This window comes from Brassica oleracea, chromosome C3 (genome assembly GCF_000695525.1).
Source record: "Brassica oleracea var. oleracea cultivar TO1000 chromosome C3, BOL, whole genome shotgun sequence".
Taxonomy (NCBI): Eukaryota; Viridiplantae; Streptophyta; class Magnoliopsida; order Brassicales; family Brassicaceae; genus Brassica; species Brassica oleracea.
The window spans coordinates 52,736,238-52,763,316 of NC_027750.1; the positions used below are offsets into that span (position 1 = coordinate 52,736,238).

Below are 27,079 nucleotides of genomic sequence, written 5' to 3' on the forward strand. Positions count from 1 at the left end.
TTTCTCTACATGATTAATCTGAAATCCAACATGGGTTTAAGAGGAATCATGGAGACTAGTGAGTAATCACCTTTTGAATTCATGGGTTAGGGAGATTAAGGGTGATTAGGTTAGAGCTATGATGTTTTAGTGTAGATCATTCATATTTTCTTGCTAACAGAGTGAACATAATGCATCTTCTGAGTTGGCCACTCAGTTGTTGATCCTTAGGCATTTCTCACCCGAAAGGTGTTCGAGGAAATGCCCGAGACAACTCTTCTAAGCTTTTAGCATACTTTTCCAAAGACATTTGTTGTTAGAGGTGCCAAGATAGCCATTGGACTTGCTAGTTATGATTGCTTTTATATTATTCAACCAAAGACATTTGATGTTTGAATTGTGTTAGTAAATGAACATTTATCTAGACATAGAGTTTGTTTAGGATTGTGTCTAAGCTTAAGGTTGATAGTTTGATTGATTGTTTGCCATCCTTAGTTCGAAACTTGATCACCCGAGGTCTAATCCCTATCCATGAGTTCTCTTTTCCCATAGTTAAGAAAGTATCATTTAGTTATTCCTTTTAGTTAGTTATAGTTTAAAAACCCATCTAAATCATTGGTTGCACTTAGATTAAGTGATTACTAGCATTCTCGGTGCTTTGATATCTCTCAGAACTGGTTCGACAATCTTTTATAATACAACATTTGTCTTAGGAGCCTTGAAAACTCCTAACATCAATAGGACAGTCCTTGGAGTGAGAAAACTGCCAATGAAACGGTTTAGCAACAGCCGTCTCACCCGAAACACCGAGACGATGGTCTGAACCATTCGTTTTAGCCTTTTTCGGGGAACGATCACGCCCCTCCAAACCAGTCGGGCTACTCGACTTAACACGAGCAGCAGACTTTTCACCCTCGAGGTCCTTTCCCTCTTGGGTTGAAGCCCACGGAGTCTATTCTCCTCATGAAGAAATTCTGTGAGCGCTTCGCTCACGTCTCCGTATCGGATATGTTTCGCACTAACACTGCCAGCTCGAGTTCGTATCCTTTCGGAGTCACGAGGGGTCGTTCTTCTCTAAAACAAAGAATCTAACGGAGTACTGTGGTAAACCCTAAAACAAAGTGAAGCTTTATAAAGACCAAAGCATCACCATATCTCAACGATCTAAGTAAAAGAATCTTGAAGGCTAAGGAAGCAAAGATTTTTCGAAAATCGTGTTTATCCATTTAAGATATTCAAAACCTCTCAATCAAAGATCGCGGAAAAAGTACAAAATACAAAAAAAAAGATATCAAACAAAAGAGATTAACTAGAATTGGATCGATCGGGAACATACGACCCCCCGACATCTTCGGAAACTTGAGGAAGATCGAGCTCAGAGATCGACCAATCCGACACGGTGCCCAAAGCAACTAAACCTTCACAATCTTCCTCCATCTCTTTCAAACGAGCAAGCTCGGCATCCACGGTTAGACCCCCATCCTTAAGGTCGTTCAGAAGATCGATGTTGGCGATCACCTCTTGCAACTGGATCTCAACAGACACCGCCTTCTTCTTGCTCATCCATTTCTCCTTCAGAGATTGGATAATCTCTCGGTATCGCTTTGCGATATCGCGACGAGCAATACAGGAAGCACGACGAATATCTCGAGACCGCAAGCGCCGCGATCTTGGAATTCTAAGCAACAACCTGGGTCGAAAGAGCCTCGTTCTCTTGGCGAGTCTTCCTCCAATCATCAGTCAAAGCCTCGATCTTCTCAGCATCCCTTTTTCCCTCGCGTTTGGTGGCTTCGAGCTCCCTTCGAAAACCTCTTGATTTAGGAACCAATGCTCTCAATCTCCTTGTCATTCCGGGAAGCCTCGACGCGATCCTCCATAACCACAACGTACTCGTTGAAGGCTTCCATTACCTAAAAGGAAAACAAAGCAGACAGATGAGTACCTCAAAGCGCTTTTCAAAAGAAAAGAAAGCAAGAAACAAACCTTAGGGCTCACGACCGCAACCTCGGCGTAAGCTTCCTTCTCATCCGAAGAAACAAGGGACGGGAGACGGCATCCCGCAGATCTCATGCGACCGGCGAGAGAGATCAATTCGCCTTGGGCCGCAAACAAAGAACCTTCGCCTTCAGAAACAAGCCTAGAACGGGATGGACCGGGTAAGGCGGCCTTCGACGATCGACGTCACTTACGGGTCGCAGCAACGGCCTCATATTCCGAACCAGGGCTCAACGAGATAGGAGACCATCTCTCCTCAGAAGCACCTTCATCGTAGGAGTCCTGAATTGAGACCAAAGGAGGTCTATTAGAAGCTCGGCTCCTCGATTCTGACCCAAAAGCACGAAACGACGACCTCCTCACGAGCTGCCTAACCAATCGGTCTGAAGACTGAGCTTGAACGGAAGGAGTCGCAATGACTTCCCGAGAGTGTTCCGTCTCATCCTCAGAACCCCCTACAACCAATGGGGCACTATTAGTCCCTTCCGGTATGGGAAAAGCAGCTCGGATCCGGGTCCGGTCAAACGATGACCAGTGCGAACGACCTCTCCGAAGGACTCCGATCAGACCATGAATCTCGTCTGACATCAAAGAACTTCCAGAAGGAGCTGAAACAATTAAAGAGAAACGAAAAATTGAGTCACCAATTCCCCAAAGAAAAACATTGGCATTCAGATCAAGAAAAAACTAACCTATATTCTCAGCCCAATTCTGGGAAGTCGAGAGAAATCGAATTTGCCCACAGACGCTCGATCCACCTTAAAAACGAAAAATTGCTCTTGCCACTTCTCATCGCAATAAGGGACGTCCTCAATGACATGGCGACCCGGGCGCGGAGACACGAGGAAGGTACCAGGACTCTGCTTGTTTCGCTTCACCAAAAAAAGGTGTCGAAAGTCACCAAGACCGAAGGAAAGACCTTCCTCCCTAGCCCTAACCAAGAACGCTATAAGGTGCCTAAGAAAATTTGGGAGGAATTGAGTAAATGATAAATCAAGCTTCACCAGAATCTCGAGCACAGACTCCGGAATCGGGAAGGTAAGACCGCAAAATTGAAAGAAAGAAAGATTGGCTCCGCAATACCCTCCCCGAACGGTTTCGGGAGTCTCAGACGCGCCAGCCAAATCGAGAACGATGGAGAGATCGACCCCATACACCTTGTAGAGATCGTCAAGATCATCGATCGTAGTCGTCGGGTGAGGAAAGCTGAATGACGAAGACATCTCAAAGTTCAATGATCAAGAAATCTTAGAGCAAAAGTAAAGAGATGAGGAAAAAGAATCAGAGTTGAGACGAAAAGGAAATCTCTCGCGTATTTATAACCATCCTAACGGCTCTATCATCATTCTCGAGAAGGATAATGATGACCTAGGTCTCACCCTAGCGGCGGCTAATATAGCCGTTACGCGTAAAAAAAGAGAGAAGGAAAAAGCGCGCCAAACAACGGTTTTCAAGAATCATCATTAAGTCAAGCCAAAATCGTTTCGGGCATCAAACGACAAAGTCCGAGTTAAAAACTAACCGTCTCTTTTCTTTTCGTTCAAATCAAATGAGACTGGAGGACAAATGTTGGACCCAATTTCGGTCAACGTGCTAATGGGCCACGATCGAGGATATGGGCCGTGATAGACCATGGATTTGACCTACTTTTACCCATGTTTTATAGGAGTTTTTACTAATAATTATTATATTATAGAGTTTATTTACTATATTTATAAGATCAGGAGTGATTTAAAGATAAGTGATGATTTTCGAGCATTTTGGAGATATTTGGAGCAAGCACCCGAGATGACCATCGAGCTCGACAATCGGTCGATATTGAAGAGAAGTAATCGATCGATGTTAACATCGTGATGTCGATCGATAGCGAAGCGCGCAGAAAGCCCGTTTGATCACAACCGACTTGAAGCCCAAGTCTTCACCAATTTACAAGATTACCCCTGACGAATTTTAACCTAACTATATAAGTTTTGCCACCATGTTAGAGGAAAAGTGTGCTTTATTATTTTACTAGTTTGACAGCAAAGGTTTTCTAGGATTTTGATAGATTGGAGAGAAGATCCAAAGTTATATTTGTGATTGGAACTCCACTGATATCTATTTTATTATTCTAATGCAATTTTTATACCTAATTGCTGTCATGAATTGCTTAGCCTTGTCTGAGTAGTTCTTTTGTTAGATTTTAGGGTTTAAATAGGTTAGGAGGGATTAGCCTCAACTATAAATTGTTGAGTTGTGATAATCATCTTTACGATTGTGATGTATCTAGATTAGCTACCTAGAACCTGCCCTTGGATTCGATTGATAAAAGCGAGAGCTTTAATCTCATCCTGAAAACATTCTAATAGAACTATGTTTCTTGCTACGAGCAAGGCGAGAGCTGATCTAGTGAGCTTAGTAAGCTATTATTCAACCGGCGCATAAAGCTTGACTAGAGCGCGTCGATCGATGTCACACTTGAATAATCGATCGGCGGGGCAAAAGGTGCATCGATCGATATCCCTATAGGATTATCGATCAACACTTTTTATTGATCAAAATACGACAGTTGAGATCAATAGATCTAGTTAATAGACGAGTACAAACATTGCGAACGCTGATGGACTTGTTGATCAAGTAGTTGTGCTTTACATTATCATGCAAGCAACTCATTAGGCATCCGTAGGATTATAATCCCAATTTTCCTGAATAAAAACCCTAAGTCTAGTTATTTCTTTAATAAGCACCAAAACCTCAACCAGTCAATTAAGCAAATACTTTGCTTGATCTCTAAACTGCTATTTACATTTAAAACCGTTGAAACATCCAACTTAACAAATCATATTAGATTTCTTAGGTTCCCTACCTCCCTGTGAATTCGATCCCTAAGTACTACAACTCAACCTCTTATTTGAGAGAGTATAAATCACTCCTTAGGGTAATTTGAGTGATATCAGGACGTAAAGAGCTGAAGCCCATAGCGAGTGTACGAGCTCGAGATGGAGACTTCGAGGGCCCAGAGGTCGCGAAACAAGAGATAGAGATCGCCGAGCGGTTACGGAGATCACAAAATCGACCTACTATAAAGAGAGGAGAACATACATGGAGAATAAGACATTGAAAACCCTAGAGAGCTACACCCGCACTTCGACCTTGTTTTCTTCCATCTTTAGATCGTTTCTCTTAACGATCTCGTTGTAATGTTCGATCTTGTTTTACTCATTGTATTCGATCTTATTCATCAATAAAAGTTCATTTTTGCCTACCGGAAACTGATTATATCGTTGTGTTCTAAAGATATTGTTGCCTACATCATTTATCTTCACTTGACTAAACTCTCAATCACTGTCAAATTCTTAATGTAGATTTTAGGATCTATAGTCCTTAGATAATTCAGGGTGTTACTCGTGGATATATGATGAACGACCCACTTAATCTTATTATATCAAATTTCCTTGTTTGTAGTCTTTCCATGATTTAACGCATATGGATCCGTAATTCCGTATGTTGACAAAAAAGCGTATAGATCCGTTATCCATATATGTATATCAGCTTCTGTACGATAAATTTGGATAAAATTTGGATAAGTTTGGCAATAATATGCATCACAAGATTAACATGAACTTGGCGTAAAGTGGCCCAAGTTTAATACAGAATAAACACTTTTATTTTAATCTCGTGGAGGGGATTCTGGCGTTTTTCGGTGCCTGGTTCGGTGAAAATGTTTATAATGTTTAGCTAACAAAGTTGAGAATTCTGGATGTCAGGTATCCTTGCGATTCAAAACTCCTGTGATCTCATCAAAGGTTAGCGACTGGTCAGTAATGTCTTAACCAGAATAAGTTTAAAGTTTTTTTGGTTCTAAAATATTATGTTCAAACTTGAGGTTAACGTATGGATTGGTGTTTTGTTTTACCAGATTGTATTTAGAAAGCGACCAAAAACCAAAAACGAATAAACGAGAAGACACAATCACTAAAGCCAAAAAGGTTGAATTCCCAGCTAAACATGTCATTTCCAGCGAAGGAAAGGTAAATTAGATTGTCACCGTCTTAAACCTGGCTCAAGTAAAGTTGAACCAAATGGTCATAGAGCTGTATCCCCATGGTCACTCACTGTTGCATTTTTCTGCAGGATATGATTCCGCGGTGTCTAACATATCAACCAAGCAGATATGCATGATTTTCTAACACTAGCAAAAGATTCACATCTTTCCTACACTAAGTAATGAGAGTGTGTAGTCGTCACTAACAAACCAGAGATGTTAAAGGACAAGGTCTTAGACAACTTTCATTATCTTCATCATGTTCGTTATACTTATTAGACAATATTTTGGCAGCTGGAACATCAGCTTGGCCACTTTGCTCCTTATTTTCATTATTCAGAATCTAATTTTCCCTGCGATTGTTCAACATATTATCTTCAGAATGTTATGCGTCTTTGTTACCAGAGTGTGAATCCTTTGCAGAATCAGAGCCCTCTCTGTCCCATTGGCTGACAGTTCTTTCTAAAGCGAATCAACCCCTTTGAATCAGATCCAACTCTGGTTTGTGTCAGTTGGGACAAAAACCAACCCCTTTTACTAAATTCTTTCCTCACGTTCCTCTACTTTGGTCAATTATACACCCACATTATTTTCTATAATATTTAATTCAATATGTTACTTCTTTATGTTCCTATTTTTTTTTGACAGATTCTCAAATGAAACATTTGGTCAAAAAAATTTTTGTAAACATGATAACTTTAATTACGTAGCTTGACTTGAATTGAAGAGATATAGCCAAAAAGACAAAAACTAAAATGGTCAACTAATTTATCAATAACTCGTCTTTAATAAATTACCAAATTTCTAGTCAAAAATCATTGTCATGGTAAGAATCTAAAATCTTACACTATATAATCTCGTATTCTGTTTGATAATTTATATTGTTACTAGCACCATATATACTGCGATTCGAAACTCTAATAGCATCATCCAATTTCATTTTATAAGGTACCAGCTTATACATATTTAAGACGTTTATTGTTATATTCAAGGTATTTAGGCCCTAATTTGTATGTTCACTATAAAAAATTTATAAAATAGTTTTTTTTTGTTGACATATTAGATTCATTGATCAACAGGAAATGCTTTATAACAATGAAGCGAAATAAGAAATTGGTTTAGCATTTCTAAAGTTTTAATTTTAATATAAAACATTTAATACCAATGCAATAGTTTTCAAGTTTGTTTAGGCGGATAGTGTCTGATGTCTCATTGTAGGCATATCACTTTTTGTTTTGTTTTTTTTTTCGGTTCGCTATCTTGTTAAATAATGTGTTGTAGTTATAATATACATCTTCTTGGAATTACAAAAAGTGTTGTCAACGTGAATTATAATGTTCTTATGTCGTTGTCTCTAATTTCTATGTATTAGAAACTTTTTTGTCTATTGATTGTAATATTGTCTAAATTTCACCCTAACATGACATTGCACATCTCCATAAGATTTTTTCGATTTTGTACGTTTCATATGCGCAAATTCTAATAAACATTATTGAGCATATTATTGATAACTTTAACACCAAAAGTATAGTCGTGTATGTTGAAAATGCTAGCTATATTAATTCTTTTGCAAATAATTTGAGTGGGTGAGTCATAAACATTTTTTTTTCTTTTGGTCTGTTACAGATAGTTATGTCAATTTTAAGCCAATCTAAACCAATGAAAAAGGTTCCGATCATTGGCACTATGCCTATTATCCTCGATATGAATGTTGATTCCTCTTCTGCGTCAGAAGGAGAGGAAAGTGGAGAAACAAAAGAAATAGCTCAAAGCCTTGCATGTTTAACATCTCAAAATGCATACCATGTTGCTCCTCAGCTTTTGTACGAGCTTCAGGTCGAGATTTTTGCCCGTGTTCCATGCCCTGAGTATTGGAAACTACAATTTCTCAACAAACAGTTTTCACAGTTGCTGAAAAGTAGTGAAATTTTCCGAACGAGGCGAGAGCTCGGACTTGTGAAACCGTATTTTTTTATGCTATCAAGCAATGATAGGCGTTGGACTATGTTTGATGAGGACTTCAAAAGTTCCCAGAGACTTCCAAAGCTCTCTTCTGACATTAATTTTTTCAGTGGTGATAAGGAAACCACTTGTGTGGGTACGCAACTAATCGTCATCGGGAAATATAAGGAGGGCATTACGGTGTGGCGTTACGAGCTTGCAATGCACAAATGGTTCAAAGGTCCTGAGATGATTACACCGAGAATCATGTTTGGTTCCGCAAGCCACGGGACAAACGCCTTTTTTGCCGGCGGATTTAAGATAAGTAAAAATGGGGTTGAGGTTGTAAGCATAGTAGAAAAGTACAATGCCGAAACAAAAACATGGGCATCCATTCATCCAATGCATAGACGGAGGAAACTATGTTCGGGATGCGTCTTGCGTGGTAAGTTTTATGTTCTCGGCGGTCAGAATGAAAACAACGAAAACCTAACTTGTGCAGAGCGTTACGATGAGGAAACAGATTCTTGGGAGTTGATACCAAATATGCTTGCAGACATGACTTTATCCATTTTCCAAGCGCCTCCACGTATTGCGGTGGTCAATGGTAACCTCTACTTGCTAGAGACATCACTGAATGAGCTTCGCGTGTATAATGTAAACACAAACACTTGGAAGAAGCTTGGAATTATACCTGTGATGGTACATTTAACCAAAGGTTGGGGTGTCGCATTTAAGTCAGTTAAAGATAACCTTATGGTGATTGGAGCTTCCTCCAATCGACCTCACTCTCAGAAAATGGGGACCTACAAGTGTTATCCATCTCCAGACATGGAAGAGATTCATTGGGAGGAGCTTTGTTGTCGTGGTGGTAGTCTTAAACATTTTATTCTCAACTGTTGTGTGATGCTTGCTTAAAACTTTGTTTATGTTGTGACGATCTTTATAGGTCTTGAACTTCTGGTTATTGTCATGTTTATTATAATGTCATTTCTATATTTGCATCTTGAGCATGTGTTATCTTGTTTATTTAAAGTTAAATGTTTCTTTCGGAAATGGGATAACTTTTTATGAGTTTTCTTTCTCTCTTATCTGAGAAACAACTCTATCTTTTCTCTTCTATTTTTTTTGGGAACTTTACTAAAATGATACAAATTAATTGTGTTATTAGTAGAATGACTCATAATTTTTTAAAATTATTAAAATATTTTTCTGGTCGAAATTGCCCTTGTTCATAGTTATAACAAAAAAAATATTACCATAGTACCCTTAACATTTGATTGACGGTATATTTATTTTCATAGTACCATATTTATTTTCATAGTACCATAGTACCCTCAAAAATAAATCTGTCGAATAATAAGTGTGTTTATAAAATATGTATGAAAAAAAGAAATCTACTGTTAAAATGGTGACAAACTTTCTTAAAAACATCAGATTTGTTTCCACGACAGAGTTAATTGTCTGATTTGAATAGAAAACAAATTTTTAAGAATATGTTTGTCGTATGAGGTGACAAACTTTTAAATTTATGTTGTTGTAGATTTATTGTCGAAATCTGGGTTTATGTAAACCAAACTTAATTTAATGTTCAATTTCAATCTGGTTAACATTAATTTTGAATCTGGTTTATTTTTAGGTTAATTAAGATCAGAGATTCAGAATTTATGAGAAATTACTTGAAATAACTAATTACAAAAAAAATATCTGATTCAGTAATTCTGATCTTAATTTTGTAATTATAGTTATTTCAAGTAATTTATCATAAATTTATGCAAAATTTCTCATACAGTTTTAATTTTCTTTTTAGAAAAACTCTCCAATTAACCATCAATATAATCAGGAATGATCCTGAAATTTTGAGAACTATTAAGAAAAATTAGTTTAAAAAAACTATAAAAGTTTAATAAATGTTTGTATAATTATATGTTCTTTATAAATTTGGAAGTTTTTTTAAAATATTGGAGACCATAAGTCAGTCTTTCACCAGTCTATGCTCAGAATGTTTGTATAAATATGTCTACGCTCAGGAGTGTTTCACTAGACTCTATGTTCCAGGACAAGTCCTAAATATAATTTTTAAAAAATCTCTTAATCTTTTCGCTTTGTGGAACTCACTTTTCTCAGTGACAGATGCTCAGAATCCAGAGCATTGTGAAAAGCTAAAAACCGATGATAAGCCATTTGTACATTCATATCTAAAGATTAGAAGCACAAAAAGCCTTCAGATGAAGTATACAATGTAGAAACGGCGAACAGAGTACGAGAAAAGACTATGGAGGCTCTATAGTAGAGCTGATTCCCTCAACTCAGACCAAACATCTTCTCCAACAGCTTCTTCCACCATTTGAATGTTGGACAAAAAACAACTATGGTTCATGCTCCTATTCTGAATTGGGATTTTTCCAACCTCATACAAACGATGAGAATACTTTCTCATTCCCGTAGAAGAAGCCAACCTGAAAAATAAAGCACTTCACAAGTTATTTTCTTCTCTACAAAGCAGTACAAGCCAAATTATAACAAACCCCAGTAGTGAAATATGAAAGCCAAGTTTGTTTTGACAAATACAACACTCAGCTACCGTATACAAAGAAAACGCAAACCGAAATAAATAATTTAGCTAATGCTAGTGAGAATATCATAAGATAGCTTGAGTGTTCAGATCACATTGAGAAAGTTATCAAGTCAAGAAGAAGATAACACTGAATCTCAGTACAAATAATTATAACGCTATACTTCGAACACGAGTCCAAGTAAGTGAGTAACGACGAACCTAATGGAGCAACTCTGGCTTCTTTAATGGTCTAATCTCTTATATAAAGCGGAAAAGAGTTATATCTTTCTTACAAGACATATCAACCAAACTCAACAGCAACAATGAGAGTAAAGAACTCACAAAACGTCTACCAAGATAATGTTGAAATTGGGATTTAGGGTTTTTGAAATTAAACATCTCAGTCAAACAATATATGTTTAAAAAAAAGGTGTAATAACTACTTGGAATTGGATAGATTTAGCAATTACATTTGAAATTAGGATTTAGGTTTACTTGAAAGAGACAATGGCTACTTGCGGAGGAGATGTCGAAATCGAAGGCGGCTGTGACGGAGATGTTGACGGAGTGAGATAGGGACGACGGCGACTCTTCATTGGAGATTGCTCTACCTAAATTTTTTTGTCGATGTCGTGACTCGTGAGAGAGAAACCCGACAAAAACAAAGCTTTCTTCTTCTTTTTGTCGATGTCCTTTTGATATTAAGTTAGAGATGGGCAATTGAGTAAATTTGCTTATATCCAATTTTAGTCTAGTAATTAAAATTTAACATAAGTCATTCTAGTAATGTCTAGATTAATTAGAGTCATTTCAAGTAATTTTTTTTTGACAGTACTATTCTATGACATTATTCAATTTCTGTCATTTCCTTGGCATGTCTAAGTATGATGCTTGAAATCTTTTGGCAGTCAGGATTGATGATTCTTCCAATAAGATTGAGTAGTTACTTTCATATGAAATCTATTCTAGTAGATCCTAATATCGAAAGGCACATCTTCTTCTTCCAAAGACATGGCCATGAAAGTCTTATTCATAGCTAAACACATCTCTTACTATTTCCTCATTTAAACTTTAATTAATCACAAAGTCATAACAAGTGACTTAGAGTTAAAAAAAAAAAGTGACTTAGAGTTTTTGATATCAATTAGCTGAAATAAAGAGAAGAGAACACTGAATTCCAGGCTAAAACCAAGTTGAAAGGAGCATATATGCGATTGAGATTTTGATCAAAACAAGTAATAACTGCACAATTCTTGAAACCCTTCACCAAATTAAGCTTAGGCAAAAAATATTGAAACCCTAGACACGTATAAGATATCTGGTGGAAATTTCTACGGAAAAGTGAGATATTTACAGACAACTTTACCTTCATCAAAATAAAAGACTAGCTCCAAAAGAAGAAGGCATTATCAATTTTTAGGTTTTTGATAGTTAAAACGGTTCAAAATCAAAATTGACAGAACATGTCAACAATGATTACCTCATAAAACTAGAATTTATCTGTCATAAATTTTTTATTGTATGGTACATAAAAAAGGGGAAAAATTTATAATTTGACCTCACAAAATCGTCATATAAATAAATCACTATTTGGAATATACACTACCATTTCCTCATTACTTTGTAGTATTTAATTAAAAAATTGTATTGTTCAGATAAAAGCTTTTTACTTTTCATGTAAAGCGAGACATAATTCTGCATAAGAGTTTTGTATCTGAACATTCTAAGATTTGATAATCTAATCTATTAATTTAGGGTCATATTTTTTATTTACTATTAACAAGTCATAGTAAGAACACTTAAAGAATTATTTAATATGACATATTTGATTATTTACATTAATAATAAATCAACTATTAATAAGAATTTTTTTTTTAATTATAACAAACCTGTTGAGAAAGAATCTAACAGAATCTTTCTAAAAATTAAATATTTTTTTATAAAATAGCAGATTAACTAATTTTGTAATTACTAATATAATATTAATATAAATCAATTTTAATTACAATTTTATTCTAAAACAATAAAACAAAAAATACACTATTTTTATAAATTTATAATTATATTATGTATTATATAAAAATAAAAGTGATTTATGAATTAAATATGACAAAATTATATTAAATAGGTAAATTAACAAAAAATAATAATTGTTTCATTTAAATAAATTATAATTTATTATTAAAATGAGTTTAAATTCGTAAACAATATAATATTTTTATACAAAAATATATTTATTAACATAAGTTAAATTTTTATGTCTACAACTTTATGTTCTCTTTTTATTTTATTTTGAAACTCTCAACAATATATTATTTAAAAATGTTTATATACAAAAATATAATAGTATATAGTAACATTTAGTTCATATACTATTTTAAAAATACATTATTAAAAACTATGAAATTTTAATAATTCATTTAAACTATTAATGACAGATCAAGTATTAATTATAAATTTATTTTTATTTTAAATATAACAAAATTTGTTGAAAAAAATTTAGAAAATATTACCAAAAATTAAAATATTTTTATAAAATAATGTATTAATGTAGTAATAAAAACAAATTCAAAGTTCATGAAATCTTCCAAACTCAAAAATAGTTGTGTAATTTTCCAAAGTTTTCTTGGTAAAATATACAATCTTGACAATAAAACTAGATATATATGTTCTAAAAATTAAAGTAATCTAATATTTGAAATTTTAATTAAAAAATTTTGCGGATCAAAATCTAGTCATTTATTGTAGATGTGTACATGCATGACCCAACCCGTTTGACTAGCTTTCCTCATGTTCTTCTTTTTTTTTGGAACACCACTTAATTTTTAATTCAATATGTTTTTTTTACAAAAGTTTAATTCAGTATGTTACTTCTCTATGGTCCTTTTTTGGCGGATTCTCAAATGAAACATTTGGTCAATTTTTTGTAAACATGATAGCTTTAAATTAAATAGTTTGACTTAAATTGAAGATATAGTCAAAACTAAATATGTCAAATAATTTATCAATACCTCATCTCTAATAAATTACTAAGTTTTTAGTCAAAAATCATTGTCATGGTAAGAATTTAAAATTTTACACTATATATTCTCATATTTTGTTTGATAATTTTATTGTTACTGGCACATATACACTGCGATTTGTAACTTTAAGAACATCATACATTTTCATTGTAGAGGTACCAATTTATATATATAATACATTTACTTATTAGTTGTGCACTTATATTCAAGGTATTTAATCCCAAATTTTTGTGTTCACAATTAACAAATTATAAAAATAGTTTTTTCGTTGAAATATTGAATTCTTTGATCAACAGAAAATGAATTATACAATGAATGGGAAATAAGAAATTGGTTACAATTAAAAATTTTAGTTTTCCTATAAAATACTTTAAATACAATGCAATAGATAGTTTTCAAGTTTGCTTAGGCGGATAGTGAGGTATCTAATTGTAGGCATATCACTTTTTGTTTTTGTTCTGTTCGCTAGGGTTCGCTATCTTGTTAGGTAATTCGTTATAGTTATAATTTAAATTTTAGGAATAACAAAAAGCCTTGTCAACATAAATTGTATTGTTCTTATGTTGTTGTTTATGATTTTTTTTTATGTTGTTGTTAATTTATGATTTTATGTATTATAACTCTTTTGGTCTATTGATTGTAATATCTAATATTTTTAATATTTTAGTATAATGATAAATCTAATTATTATATGTATATTTATACTACTAATTATAAAAATTAGTGAATAAGAAAGAAAGATGTAGATAAACACAAAATAAATAAGTGAAATTATATTTTTCTTTTTTTTCAAAAATGTTTTCCATTTATTGTTTTGAGATAATTTTATAATATTAATTTATAATCAGATAAATAATGAATTATATTTTAATTATAGTTTAATTAAAATTATTTATTAAAACTAATGACTTAGCTCTAAAATCATGGAAAATGTGACAATAAGCAAATTCACTTCTCAAATAATAGTATAGATTTCACCCTAAAATTGTCTAAACATGTCAGACTGACATTGCATATCTCCATAAGATTTTTTTGTACGTTTCATATGCAAAAATTCTGATACAGATTACTTTGCATACTTAATGATTGATAACTTTAAAAGCCTGGAAAAATGTGTGACCTGATGACAGAGTTTATTTTAGTTACTGAATCTTTGTAATACCAAAAAGTGTAGTTAGTTATTTTAAAAATGCTATAATAATTTTTGCAAATAAATTGAAAGATGAGTGATAAAGTTTTTTTTTTTTCATTTGGTTTGTTACAGTCCAAGCCAATGAAAAAGGTTCCGGTCATTGGCACTATGCCTATTATCCTCGACATGGATGCCGATTCTTCTCCTGATTCAAAAGGAGAAGAAATGGGAGAAACAGCTCATAGCCATGCATGTTTAACATCTCAAAATGCATATCAAACTGCTCCTCAGCTTTTGTACGAGCTTCAGGTCGAGATTTTTGCCCGTGTTCCATGCTGTGAGTATTGGAAACTACAGTTTCTCAACAACCTGTTTTCACAGTTGCTGAAAAGTAGTGAAATTTTCCGAACGAGGCGAGAGCTCGGACTTGTGAAACCGTACTTTTTTATACTGTCAAGCAGTGATAGGCGTTGGACTATGTTTGATGAGGACTTCAAAAGTTTCCAGAGACTTCCAAAGCTCTCTTCTGACATTAATTTTTTCAGTGGTGATAAGGAAACCACTTGTGTGGGTACGCAACTAATCGTCATCTGGAGAAATAAGGAGGGCATTACGGTGTGGCGTTACGAGCTTGCAATGCACAAATGGTTCAAAGGTCCTGAGATGATTACACCGAGAATCATGTTTGCTTCCGCAAGCCACGGTACAAATGCCTTTTTCGCCGGCGGATTTACGATAAGTAAAAATGGGGTTGAGGTTGTAAGCATAGTAGAAAAGTACAATGCCGAAACAAAAACATGGGCATCCATTCTTCCAATGCATAGGCGGAGGAAGTTGTGTTCCGGATGCTTCTAGCGTGGTAAGTTTTATGTTCTCGGCGGTCAGAATGAAAACAACGAAAACCTAACTTGTGCAGAAAGCTACGATGAGGAAACAAATTCTTGGGAGTTGATACCAAATAAGCTTGCAGACATGTCTTTATCCATTTTCCAAGCGCCTCCGCGTATTGCGGTGGTCAATGATACTCTCTACTTGCTGGAAACATCATTGAATGAGCTTCGCGTGTATAATGTAAACACAAACACTTGGAAGAAGCTTGGAGCTATACCTGTGATGGCACATTTAACTAAAGGTTGGGGTGTTGTATTTAAGTCGGTTAAAGATAATCTTATGCTGATTGGAGCTTCGTTCAATAGACTTCACTCTCAGAAATGGGGGATCTACAAGTCTTGTCCATCTCCAGACATGGAAGATATTCATTGGGAGGAGATTTGTTGTCGTGGTGGTAGTGATCTTATCATCTTAACCATTCTATTCTCAACTGTTGTGTAATGCTTGCTTAAAACTTTGTTTGTGTTGTTGTCTTTGTGTTTTGTGTTGTGAGGCGATCTTTATAGGTCTTGACTTTCGGGTTATTGTCATGTTTTTATAATGTCATTTCTATATTTGCATCTTAAGCTTGTGTTCTCTTGCTTATTTAAAGTTATTAAATGTTTTTTCTTTGGGAAATGGGATAAGCTTGAATTTAACACACAGTACAAAAGGTTAAAAGTTACTATCTCCGTTTCATTAAGATAGAAATTTTAGAGAAAATTTTTGTTTCACAAAAATATATTTTTTTATGTTTCCTATACAAATATTGCAATTTTCAATAAAAATAATTAGATTTATTAAAAAACTATTCATTAAAAAGCATTGGAATTTGATAATTTAAAAAAAAAAGATACATGATTAATATGTTTTTTAATATGTGGAGAGAGTATTTAATGTTCGTAGTCAACATCCAAAACTACATGGTGACTTAGGGCATGATTAATGCATGTTTCTTAGAGAGGGTCACTTAGCGAATATAAGAGACGTCTCTTATATTTTAACTAAAAAAAAGCTAAGAGACGTTTTTTATAAATAAGATCTGAATTGTTTTTCCACTACCACCCGCAAACACAGTTTTTGCGGTTGGTAGCGGTTGATAGCGTTTCGAAACAATTATATAAAACGTTACAAATCGCTTCAAACCGCTCTGAACCGCTTCGAACCTCTTAGAATCAAAAGCTGGTTCCAACTAGTGTTTGCGCTTGCGGGCGGTTGCGAGTGGATAAATAAATATAAAACTATTTTCAAAAATATTTTAAAAATTTTAAATTAAAATTTTTAAATGGAAATATTATAAATAAAATATATACATATTTTATATATTAGTTTAAATTCAAAAACAATATCATAATTTGTTTTATAAAAAATTTAAACTAACCATTCATTGCAATTTTTACAAATTTACACATATATAAAGATATACACATATATAAAATGAAACAAAATATTCTTTTAAATTTTTTAACACAAATCTTCAAAACAAATTTTATTAAAATTATAACTTTCAACTAATTTAAAAAGTTCAATAAATAAACATAATATTTTTATTAATCATATTATATTGATAATTAATATATTTTTATTATAAGTGTATGTTTTTATATTTTATAATGTTATAATATGTTAATATTGATAATTTATTATTAAACCGATGCAATATCTTATAATCAACCAGTCGTAAATATCCAGCAAACGCAACAATTTTCAAACGTTGTGCCAGTCATACAAAACGCTTAATAACGCTTGAAACCGCAACCACCCGCATCTGCAAACTCCCGCACCCGCAACCGCTGCGTTTAAATCAGTCGGGTCCTTAGGAGATGTCTCTTAACTTTTTTTAGTTAAAAACTAATAGACGTCTCTTATATTCGCTAAGAGCATGATTAACTCCGGTCTCTTACCCGGGGTTCTTAACTCATGATTTGATATTTTTTTATTTTTATGTTTTTTTATACACTTTTCGGCTAAAAAACGGTTATTATATCTCTCTTATTTAAGAGACGGTTTTTATATTTTCTTAGTTAAAATCTAAGAAAGGATAAGAACCGTCTCTTAGCTGGAGTTAATCATGGTCTAAGAGATCCTCCCTAAGAGAATGATCTTATATTTTAAATTTTTAGGCTTCTAATGGTAATGACATTTTCCATGATATGAACCATAGTGAATCGGTCAATCCACCAGATAGGTAGATCGACTTCCCAAACTGATACTTTAAGCCCAATCAAGATTCATTCGAGGCCCAACCCTTGGCTTTTTTTCTTGTTTAGCAATCAACCTTTACTTTCAGAGCCAGATAGCTGCTTCCTCTTTGGTCAAAGGACTATGTTAGCTTTAGACCTAGTATTTGGAATCCTGTTGTATGATAGGACAAATGAACAAACACTATATAGTATATTATTACATTTTAAGGATTGTAATCATGATGACTAAAATAAATCTGGATAATCAAAAACAATATTTAACTACGAAATGTTGAGGTTGAAATGCATGATTAGCGTAGCAGGTTATGGATCTTATTAAGAATTAAACTTCTTAAAATTAATAATTTAATCTATCATATTTTGTTTTTTTAAATTCCTCAAAATCTTTTAAACAGAGAAAGACCAATTTTTCACGTTTGAATGTTTTTTTTTAAAGTTAGAATTTGAGATTTTATTAGTCACAAAACAACTAAACGTTTTATTAAACCATAATAACTCCATTAACTGATTTCAATCTAAAATTAAAACGTGCCGATCATATTAATGAACCTCACCTACTTTTGTATATGCATTTTTATACTTTGTTGTCAACTCAAATATATTTAACCTAAATACGAAATCATTGTACCTTTTGCAGACGTCAGAGTGTGAGAGAGATACATACAAGAAATAATTACACCAAACGAGAGTTTTGACTTTTTAATATCACATAAAAACAGTTTCTTATACCAACACAGTTTCCAGTAACAGCTTCCGTTTGGACCAACTACCTATTTATGTGCTAACCAACCCACAACCTAACTAGATTTTGTTACTAGCGGAAAATGCCCTCAGCCGTTGATCTCCACACCTCCTAGATGGTCCAGATTTCTTCTACTTTTTATTGACAAGACTGATATCTATGTTTTTTGAGCCCTTGGATTTATTTTTCCACTTTATCCATCTACGGTTTAGATTACATGTTCATGAAAAAGTCAATCTCATCTCCCCCTTCATTGTTTTTCATTCCCGTCACATTTCCAAAGCTGAAACCGTTTTCATCCTCCGTTCTCCATGGCCGACCACTGCATGGTTATCCTCGGTGAATAGACCTTCGCTGTGAGCTTACAAGAAGAAGATGTCCATGATCGTGCCCATTCGCGCTGGACTATCGTTGACGGAGCTACGAGATAATGTCGCTAAGGAGTTCTACATGTTCACCGACCCCGCTCCGCCGTCTACTTTGAGTTATTGGCCTCCTAACAGTAAGGAGCTTGCCACCGGCCTCACCACTCCACTGATTATCATGACCAACGACGGGGCCATATCATATTTTCTCCACCACCAAGTTATAAACCAAACCATGAACTTGTTCGTCACTTTTGATACAAAAAGAGGGCAACCGCAACAAAGTCAAGTTTCTGAAAATCCTCACCCTTTAGTAACACCAAACCAACCGATAAAGCCAAACTTCAACCCTTTTCGCCCTCTTTCATCCGCCTCTTCTAAAATCTCCAGCTTTTCCCTCTTTGATGAAGACAAACTCCTTCAAGATACCCCCCCTCCACCCAACTAACGACCACATCCCCCCCCCCATTCTGATGGTACATCTCCCCCCGGTCCCTCTAAAAGAAACCGTCTCTCAATCCAAGACGAAACACTTTCATGCGGAGATGAGATGTTAGAACAAATGTTCAATGAGGACCCCGACAACATCCCCGAAGATTGGCAACTAGACGACGAAGAAAATACCGAGCATGATACTTCAGAGCCTCTTGAGACAGTCCCGGTTCGCAGATTTGACCATGACTTTTGGGAGCCTTTGATAGGGGAAAGCTTGGCGGTTCCGATGCAGTTGAGGTCATGGCAGGGTTACATGTCCCTAAAACTGCCCAAGAAACCTATCGGTCAACTACCGGCAGCGTATTTAACCATATTGTCCGTTTATTTGGCGAAGATGATACAGATTGGAAGTGAGACCTGGATTTTCTAGGTGTACACCAAAAGGATCGCCCTTTTGTACAATCCAACCCTTCGTACACGTGTACGCACAAAGATCAGCCGCAGACTCCTTACTCTCGTGGACACCCCGATACGTCGTACACGTGTACTCCGAATTGCCCCTCGTACACATCGTATGGGGGTGTACAACCGGGAACACCGTACACGCAAACAAGGAGAGGTGAAACGTCTCCGCGTACACCACAACCAAAACACGGTCACCCTCACCCGCCCGTTCTTGAGACCCCACCACCCTGGGAGACTAGGCCACTATCTGAGATTAGTGATGAGGAATTTGATATCCCCCCTCTCTATGACAACGTTTCTTACGAGGCTGATGATGTACCGGATCTTAACCTAGACGACACCAATGCTGAACCCACTGTGGGAAAGCTATATGCAACCAAGCAAGACTGTCAAATTTCCTTAGCTATTTATGCTATCAAGAAGCTTTCACTTTAGACAAACCCGGACCACAAGGAACTCATTTGTGCTCAGTTGCCACGACACCCACCGTGATTGGCGCATATATGCCAAAGAACTCTCAACATGTTGTTATTACACTATAAAGAAGGCTCAGTTGGATCATACCTGCCCTTTTGACCAGCGCGAGCAATACAAAACGAAGGCCACTTCGAAAGTCATTGCTCATGTCTATTGTTCCCGTTACGGGGAACCAAACGACGGCCCAAAAGCTGCTCAGCTACAACAGCTTGTGCTGGAGGACTTGCGTGTCTTTGCCTCGTACATGAAATGTCACCGTGCCAAAGAAAAAGTTGTCGAGAACATTGTTGGTAATGCAGAGGACTCCTATCTTAACCTTGCTTCATACTTTGAAAGGTTGAAACAGACCAACCTCGGGACCATCACAGCCATTGAAACTGAACTTGACGATTTTGGTGATTCCCGTTTCCTCTACGCATTCCTCTCCTTTGGTGCTTCAATACATGGTTTCCGTAGGGTTCAACCCGTTCTCATAATCGATGGCACACATCTTTCTGGAAAATACAAAGGCGTCCTACTCACAGCTTCCGGCCAAGATGCCAACTTCCAAGTTTTCCCACTAGCTTTCGCTGTTGTTGATGGAGAGAACGACAACGCTTGGGTCTGGTTTCTGACTAAGGTGGAAAGGATAATCACTGACTCCCCTACTCTTACTATCATCTCAGATCGTCACATCTGCCTACTTAAAGCAAAGGCAATTGTTTTCCCAAAGGCGCATCACGGTGCCTGCATCGTCCACATCATGAGGAACGTTGTCTCCCGTTACAAGAGCAAGGGACTTGCCAAACTTATTTATGCTGCTGCCTTCTCATTCAAACGCAAAGACTTTAATGACAACTTTGGTAAAATCCGCTAAACAATTCAGCTTGCGCCAAATACCTAGAAGACATCGGCACCGCTATATGGTCGAGGACTTACTTCCTGGGGAACCGATACAATCTTCTAACCATCAACGTCGCCGAGCAACTTAACAATGCTTTGAAAAATCCAGACCATCCCCAATTATTGAGTTATTCATGTTCATCCAGTGGATGTTGACACGGTGGTTTTCAGCTAGGAGAACCAAGTCTTCTAAACACATGGGCGCGGTCACCTCAGAAATCGCTGTTGTTATTGACACACACATAAGGTTAACCAAATGTAGTAAAATCACAAACATCACAGATTGGAGCTATCAAGTTAAGGGTATTTTTGGCCATTCATACACGGTTGCTTTAGACACTAAAGTCTGTTCTTGCCAAGTTTTCCAAAAGCTAAAAATCCCATGCGGAGATGCAATGCTAGGTGCTGACTCAGTCGGTCTCTCCCATGTCCAACTTGTTGGAGATTGCTACAGAACCCAGTCATGGAAAGACACGTACTCTGGTGTCATCTACCCGGAAGCCCCGTTTGGAGAGCTCCCTATCCCTCCCGCTATTGCTTCTCTCAATCTACAGCCTCCTAATACCCGTCGTCCTTCAGGCCGTCCCAAGGACCAACGCATCCCCTCTACTGGTGAAATCAAGGTCAGCAAAAAATTTATACACACTTAACTAACTTTCTAGTTCTCCTTGCTTAAACCGCCATTATTCTTTTTCTCGTAGGTTCCCAAAAAAACAAAACAAAACAAATGTGGCCGCTGCGATGTTTCGAGACACAACAGGGTTTACTGCAAAGTGCCCATCTAAGGTCTGGTGAATTCTATATCCACAGGATTGATCTATTGGATAGCGTCTTCACCCTATCAAGAGCTTTTTTCCCTCTAATTGGATTGTATCTTTTGTTATTGTTTTTTTTGGATTGCAACTTATGTTGCTTTTGTTGTAGACGCTAGACTGCTTGACTTATGTTATTTGAAATCAACACGTTTAAATTCTCTTAGCGAACATATCTTTTAAAGGTCGCTGCCCCCAACTGCATCTCCCCAAACTCTGAACACCACTAAGTTTCGTACACATAAGACGTATGCAAAAATTTCGTATCAACTCTCATGTACATCTCTACACAAATTAACTTCCTTGTTCCCCAAATCTCCCATCTACTTTCATACTTCTTAACAACTTTCATCGACCCAATCTCGTACATACTACCCATCTTCTCATACACATACTACATTGTGTCAACGCTTTATTGTACATGTCTATGTAAATACGAAAACCACCACCAGAATTGTTGTCCCCCAAAAGCCATTCACATGTACAATCAAACTTATTGTACACATGAACACGAGGGGGGCCGCTACTACCTTGCACACCTACTTTCTCAATGATCGACGTTACATCTCCGTATGCACATATGTACACTCGTACATACTACCCACCTTTTCGTACAAATGTGCTCCCTAAGTAGTGCACCTGTACAGTCCACGTGATGGTACACATGTACAAGGAAAGTCCGCTACTACCTGGTACACCGACATTCTCATTGATCGACGGTACATCTCCCTATGCAATAGTGTACGCTCGTACCTACCGCCCATCTTATCTTGTACATGTACACATATCGGCAGCTTATTACTCGTACATGTGCACACATGCACAACCTCGTACATACGACCCATCTTTTCGTACACATGTGCACGGGAGGTTGCTAGAATCTGTCAACGATTTATTGTACACGCAAATGATAATGACCAGTGAAGGGTTGGTTAGTGTTGTACACATGTACAATCAACCTTAAAGTTGTACGGAAGGGTTGCTAATTGTTGGTAATTGTTGGTACATAATGAGAAGGAAGGGTTAGTAATGGTTGTACCCCTTAAACTGTGCACGTGTACAGTCAACCTAATGGTACATATGTACACATGTTTTGCCGCTACTACCTGGTACACCAACTTTTTCATAAATCAACGGTACATCTCCCTATGCACATTTGTACATTCGTACAGACCGTCGTACATACTCGTATAAAAGTTCATAAATCGTGTACAAGTTCATAAATCGTATATGCAGCTTAAAAAACGTTCACACTCCACATACTACACATGTACACTTAGGTGTCCACGTAAAATCGTACATGTTCTTTTTAATTGGAAAACAACAACCTGATATGTTGTCCCCCTAAACCCAATGCTTTAACTTTGAACAAAACATAGATGCTTGGTTGCATCACTAACCTACATCGCTTCACATCCTCCGCCACTAAAAAAAAACATACATATGATTCCACTTCAGTCATACTCAAGGAAATTAACCGTTTCATTCCGAAACATATCACAAACCAAACGTCCGTTTAACTGCCAAAATAGGTCCACAAGCCTGAACAGTTACAATCCAAAAAACATAGTTGTTCAACATAAAACCCCTAACGCAAATACAAGGGTACAACCAACCCTCTGTAGATATCCATGGCATAATGCTTCCGGAATATGTCCACCAAATCATCTCTCAGCCCCGCCATCGTAGGGTTGCGGTCACCAGTTGCATGCATCTCCAAGAACTTCACAGCCACAGGACCACAATCACCGCTGCGCAAGTTTTCATACAAACCACCAACCCGTACAACTCAAAACGGAAACTGCGCACGCTCCCCTACCGCATCAGCAGGACACACCTTGGCTACGTAGGGTAGCATTGTCGACACCGGCTCCAACAACTGCTCTACCTGCTCCGTCGTCTTTAGTCTTGGATTCAGATCAAACACAAATATTGTCCATTCAGTTAGACTGATACACAATCCAACCCAGTGGGGGCCTCCCCAAATTATTGGTGTGTACAGCCAGTCAACTTCCGCGCCCCATCTTTGTCGGGGCCGAGTAAGGTACTTAGTGATCTTCGCATCCCCTGATACTCTGGTTTTACGCCTAGCCACATTAAATGACCTCCCTTTCCCTTGCATGTGAGCGGTGAACCATGGTGCAACAAACATACCCCCTTCTAAGTGTACACCTAACCCATACCGCATCTCGCTGTATTCCATCAACACTTCCATATGTTGTGCAACAAACACATTAACAACCAACTTTAATTTCAGTACACACAGATTCAATGGGCAACAAGTCAGGGCTTTACCGTGCTATTAACCCAAACGCCCGGTGTAGCGAGTTGGAGAAAAAACTCATTGTCAAGATCACGCCCCCCAGCATTCATATGCATGCTGCAAATCAAATAAACATTACCACACAATGTAAGCGTAAAAGCTTCGAAAACTTGAAAAATATCGTACGCTTTCGGATTGGCCTGCAAAACCCTCTCAAAGAAGGGATTATCAACGTCTTCATAGAACGGCACCATCTCCTGCAACGCAAGTGGGGACTTCGCCAGCAACAAAGCCGCCAACTCCTCCTCGTCTACCACTGGGACATGCTTAGCAGCCAATTATGTTGGCGAATCACTCAGAACCACCGTCCCACTTTCTTCTTTAGCCTCAGCAGCGTCATCATCAGTTAGGTCGTCACCCGAACCGATCTCATCATTGATTCCCTGCACAGTGGGAAACTAAGAAATTAGCTCTGGATTGCAGTTACCAACACCGGAAATAACATTACCACTTGATTCTCCTTGTACACGCTTACGTCTTCCTGTTCGCAGTTCTTGTACACGTCTCTGCCTCTTTCTGTCTGGTTTTCGTGTACACGTCTGTCTCCTTGTACACGTCTGCCTCTTCCGGTTCGTTGTCCACAAGAATCTATCATTTACTTCTCCCATAAATTGCCACAAAGTGAAAACATAAAATTCTGTTGTTACCAGCGAAAGTGCGACAGAACATCCAGCCACTTGCTTCCCAGCAAGCCCAGAAACAACAACACTAGCAACCTGTTCGTCAACGGAGAAACTTTAGACCTATTAACGCAGGCGTGTACACAATTCGACTATGTACACTAAACGAATAAACAAATGTTAACTCATGGTGCTAACGGCAGCTTTTGCGCCCACCTCTTCGACCACTTTGTCCTTGCCCAAAGGTTTCTCTTCCTGCACCAACCACCAAACAAATCCAGTCTGAACCCATCTGTAAACACTATGTTTCTAAGTAAAACAAAGCTGTAACATATCAAGCACTTACCCCGTCTTTTATTTTATGGCTCACCTCAACCAACTCTTCCACCGCACCCGAACGAGTTGCAACGCCCTCAAAAACCTCTTCCAAATTGGTCTGACAACTACTTACCACCGGGGGTATTGATGCTCCATTAACATCTCCCCCCCCCCCGGCACTGCCCTCGCCCTCGAGAACAGGCCGCAATCCGCCTCCAACCTGCCCTTGCGCGTTATCACAGTGCGGTGTTTAGACTACTAAAATGACAATGACTATGGGTGGTCAAAGCTTAGCAATTACTACCTTTGGGTGGCCGAGTTTAGTTAAAACCCCAACATCCCGCATCACAGCCCCCACCAAAAGATCCAAACTCCCCTGCTCCTGGAATTGGTTTTTAAAACATGTGAATTTCAGCCAGAAAGAAAAAAACACCCCATCTAACTTGAAAGTACTAACCAGGTGGCTTATTCCCTCGGATGTCACTTCTCCGTGGACTTTCTCAGGAATTTCCTCCTGTGACACCCCCAATTAGTTTGGTATAAACAAGGGAACCAAAAATAAAAAATAAACCACAAGGAATAACTACAATACCTCAACCCCCAAACCAACAACTTCGACACCAACCCCCTGGACGTCGTCACCACTAATGTTGGTTACATCCCCAACGTGCACCCCACCTTGCTGCTGGGCCAAAGTTCCAGAAACGTCCACCACATTATACTCAGGCACTTGACTGCTCGTCGCAACAACAACGTTATTCTCATAGTCTAGATTTACATCAGCCCCCATTGGGCACCCAGTAACCTCCACTCTCGTTTTCTTTGTGCAACTTTGGCGATATTTCTTCTGACTCCTACCCTTCAACCGCTCTTTCAGTCTCTTGATAGTCCTACCCTGTTTCTCACACACATTCCAAAGCTTCGCTACTTCACCACAAAACTCGTTGACCCGCCCCTCCAATGCAGCAAACTTGTCGGGGTCTACTCCTGTATGGGTCCTTCTAAAGAACCCACTTATCCTCCGTTGTTTTCGAACCGGCTCATCTTCAGCAACCACTTGTTTCTTCCTCTTGGGGGTTTTGGGCTTCTCGTCGTACACAAACAAGGGGTCGCCAGCATCACCCCCTAACCAGTTGGCCTTCAGAAACAAATGCACGTCCTTCAGCAACTGAACCATGTATTCAACCTTCTTGTCGTAATTCTCATCATCCCATAAACCCCACATATCTTCATGATCCCCACTAATCTCCATCATTGGCTCTACTATCAACTGCAATCAAAACAGTTCACAGTTACCTTACACGACTGCAATTACTAGAAATAAAATGTTGGGAGGCGGAATTAAAGCATGTTTATAAGAACAGAGTCAACCCAAAAAGTAGTCGTGATTTAATATGTATGCGTGTACGAACAATCCCACTAGCGATGTGTACTCAGGTAACTACTGTTTTCGTGTACAAAAAAAAACATGTATAATAATACTCATATGTACACAAATTTAAACCACCAGTTCGAGCCTTTCCCGGTGTGTGTAATCAAATACTAAACATTTTAGTGTACACAAAACACTATGTACACTAGTTCTTCTTCCACTTGATCGACCGGTACAAGCAAAAAAAAATGCACGCAAATTATACTAAATACAAAATGTACTTACCGCAGGATCGTGCTCAGCTTTCCTAACATGCGCCAAGTTAAGCCCAACATGTAGCGGCTTTGACTTCTCTGGGTACTGCATGATTGTTACGGTATCATCGCCTCCAACAAACGCCGCCAACTTAGGAACGCACTGGAATGCTACCAATTGCAACGCCAAAGGGAAACCTACAGTTTTCACCGTCTGCTGCCGTAGCTTTTTGCAAAAAACTCCAAGTGGGTCCTCTAACTTACCCAACACCTACGCCTGCGGCTTCAA

At 37.4% G+C, this 27,079-nt stretch overlaps 2 protein-coding genes and 1 pseudogene across 2 annotated transcripts; all 3 read left to right on the forward strand.

Moving 5' to 3' along the window:
* The first annotated feature begins 7,630 nt into the window (after positions 1-7,630).
* LOC106330905 (F-box/kelch-repeat protein At3g27150-like) lies at positions 7,631-8,857 on the forward strand. The gene has a single exon (XM_013769295.1). The coding sequence runs from the start codon at positions 7,631-7,633 to the stop codon at positions 8,855-8,857; it is 1,227 nt and encodes a 408-aa protein (XP_013624749.1).
* A 5,935-nt stretch (positions 8,858-14,792) lies between these two features.
* On the forward strand, positions 14,793-16,097 carry LOC106330906 (annotated as a pseudogene).
* A 5,191-nt stretch (positions 16,098-21,288) lies between these two features.
* LOC106330907 lies at positions 21,289-22,045 on the forward strand. Its single transcript, XM_013769296.1, has 2 exons — positions 21,289-21,714; positions 22,016-22,045. The coding sequence occupies exons 1-2, from the start codon at positions 21,289-21,291 to the stop codon at positions 22,043-22,045; spliced, it is 456 nt and encodes a 151-aa protein (XP_013624750.1).
* Positions 22,046-27,079: the final 5,034 nt, after the last annotated feature.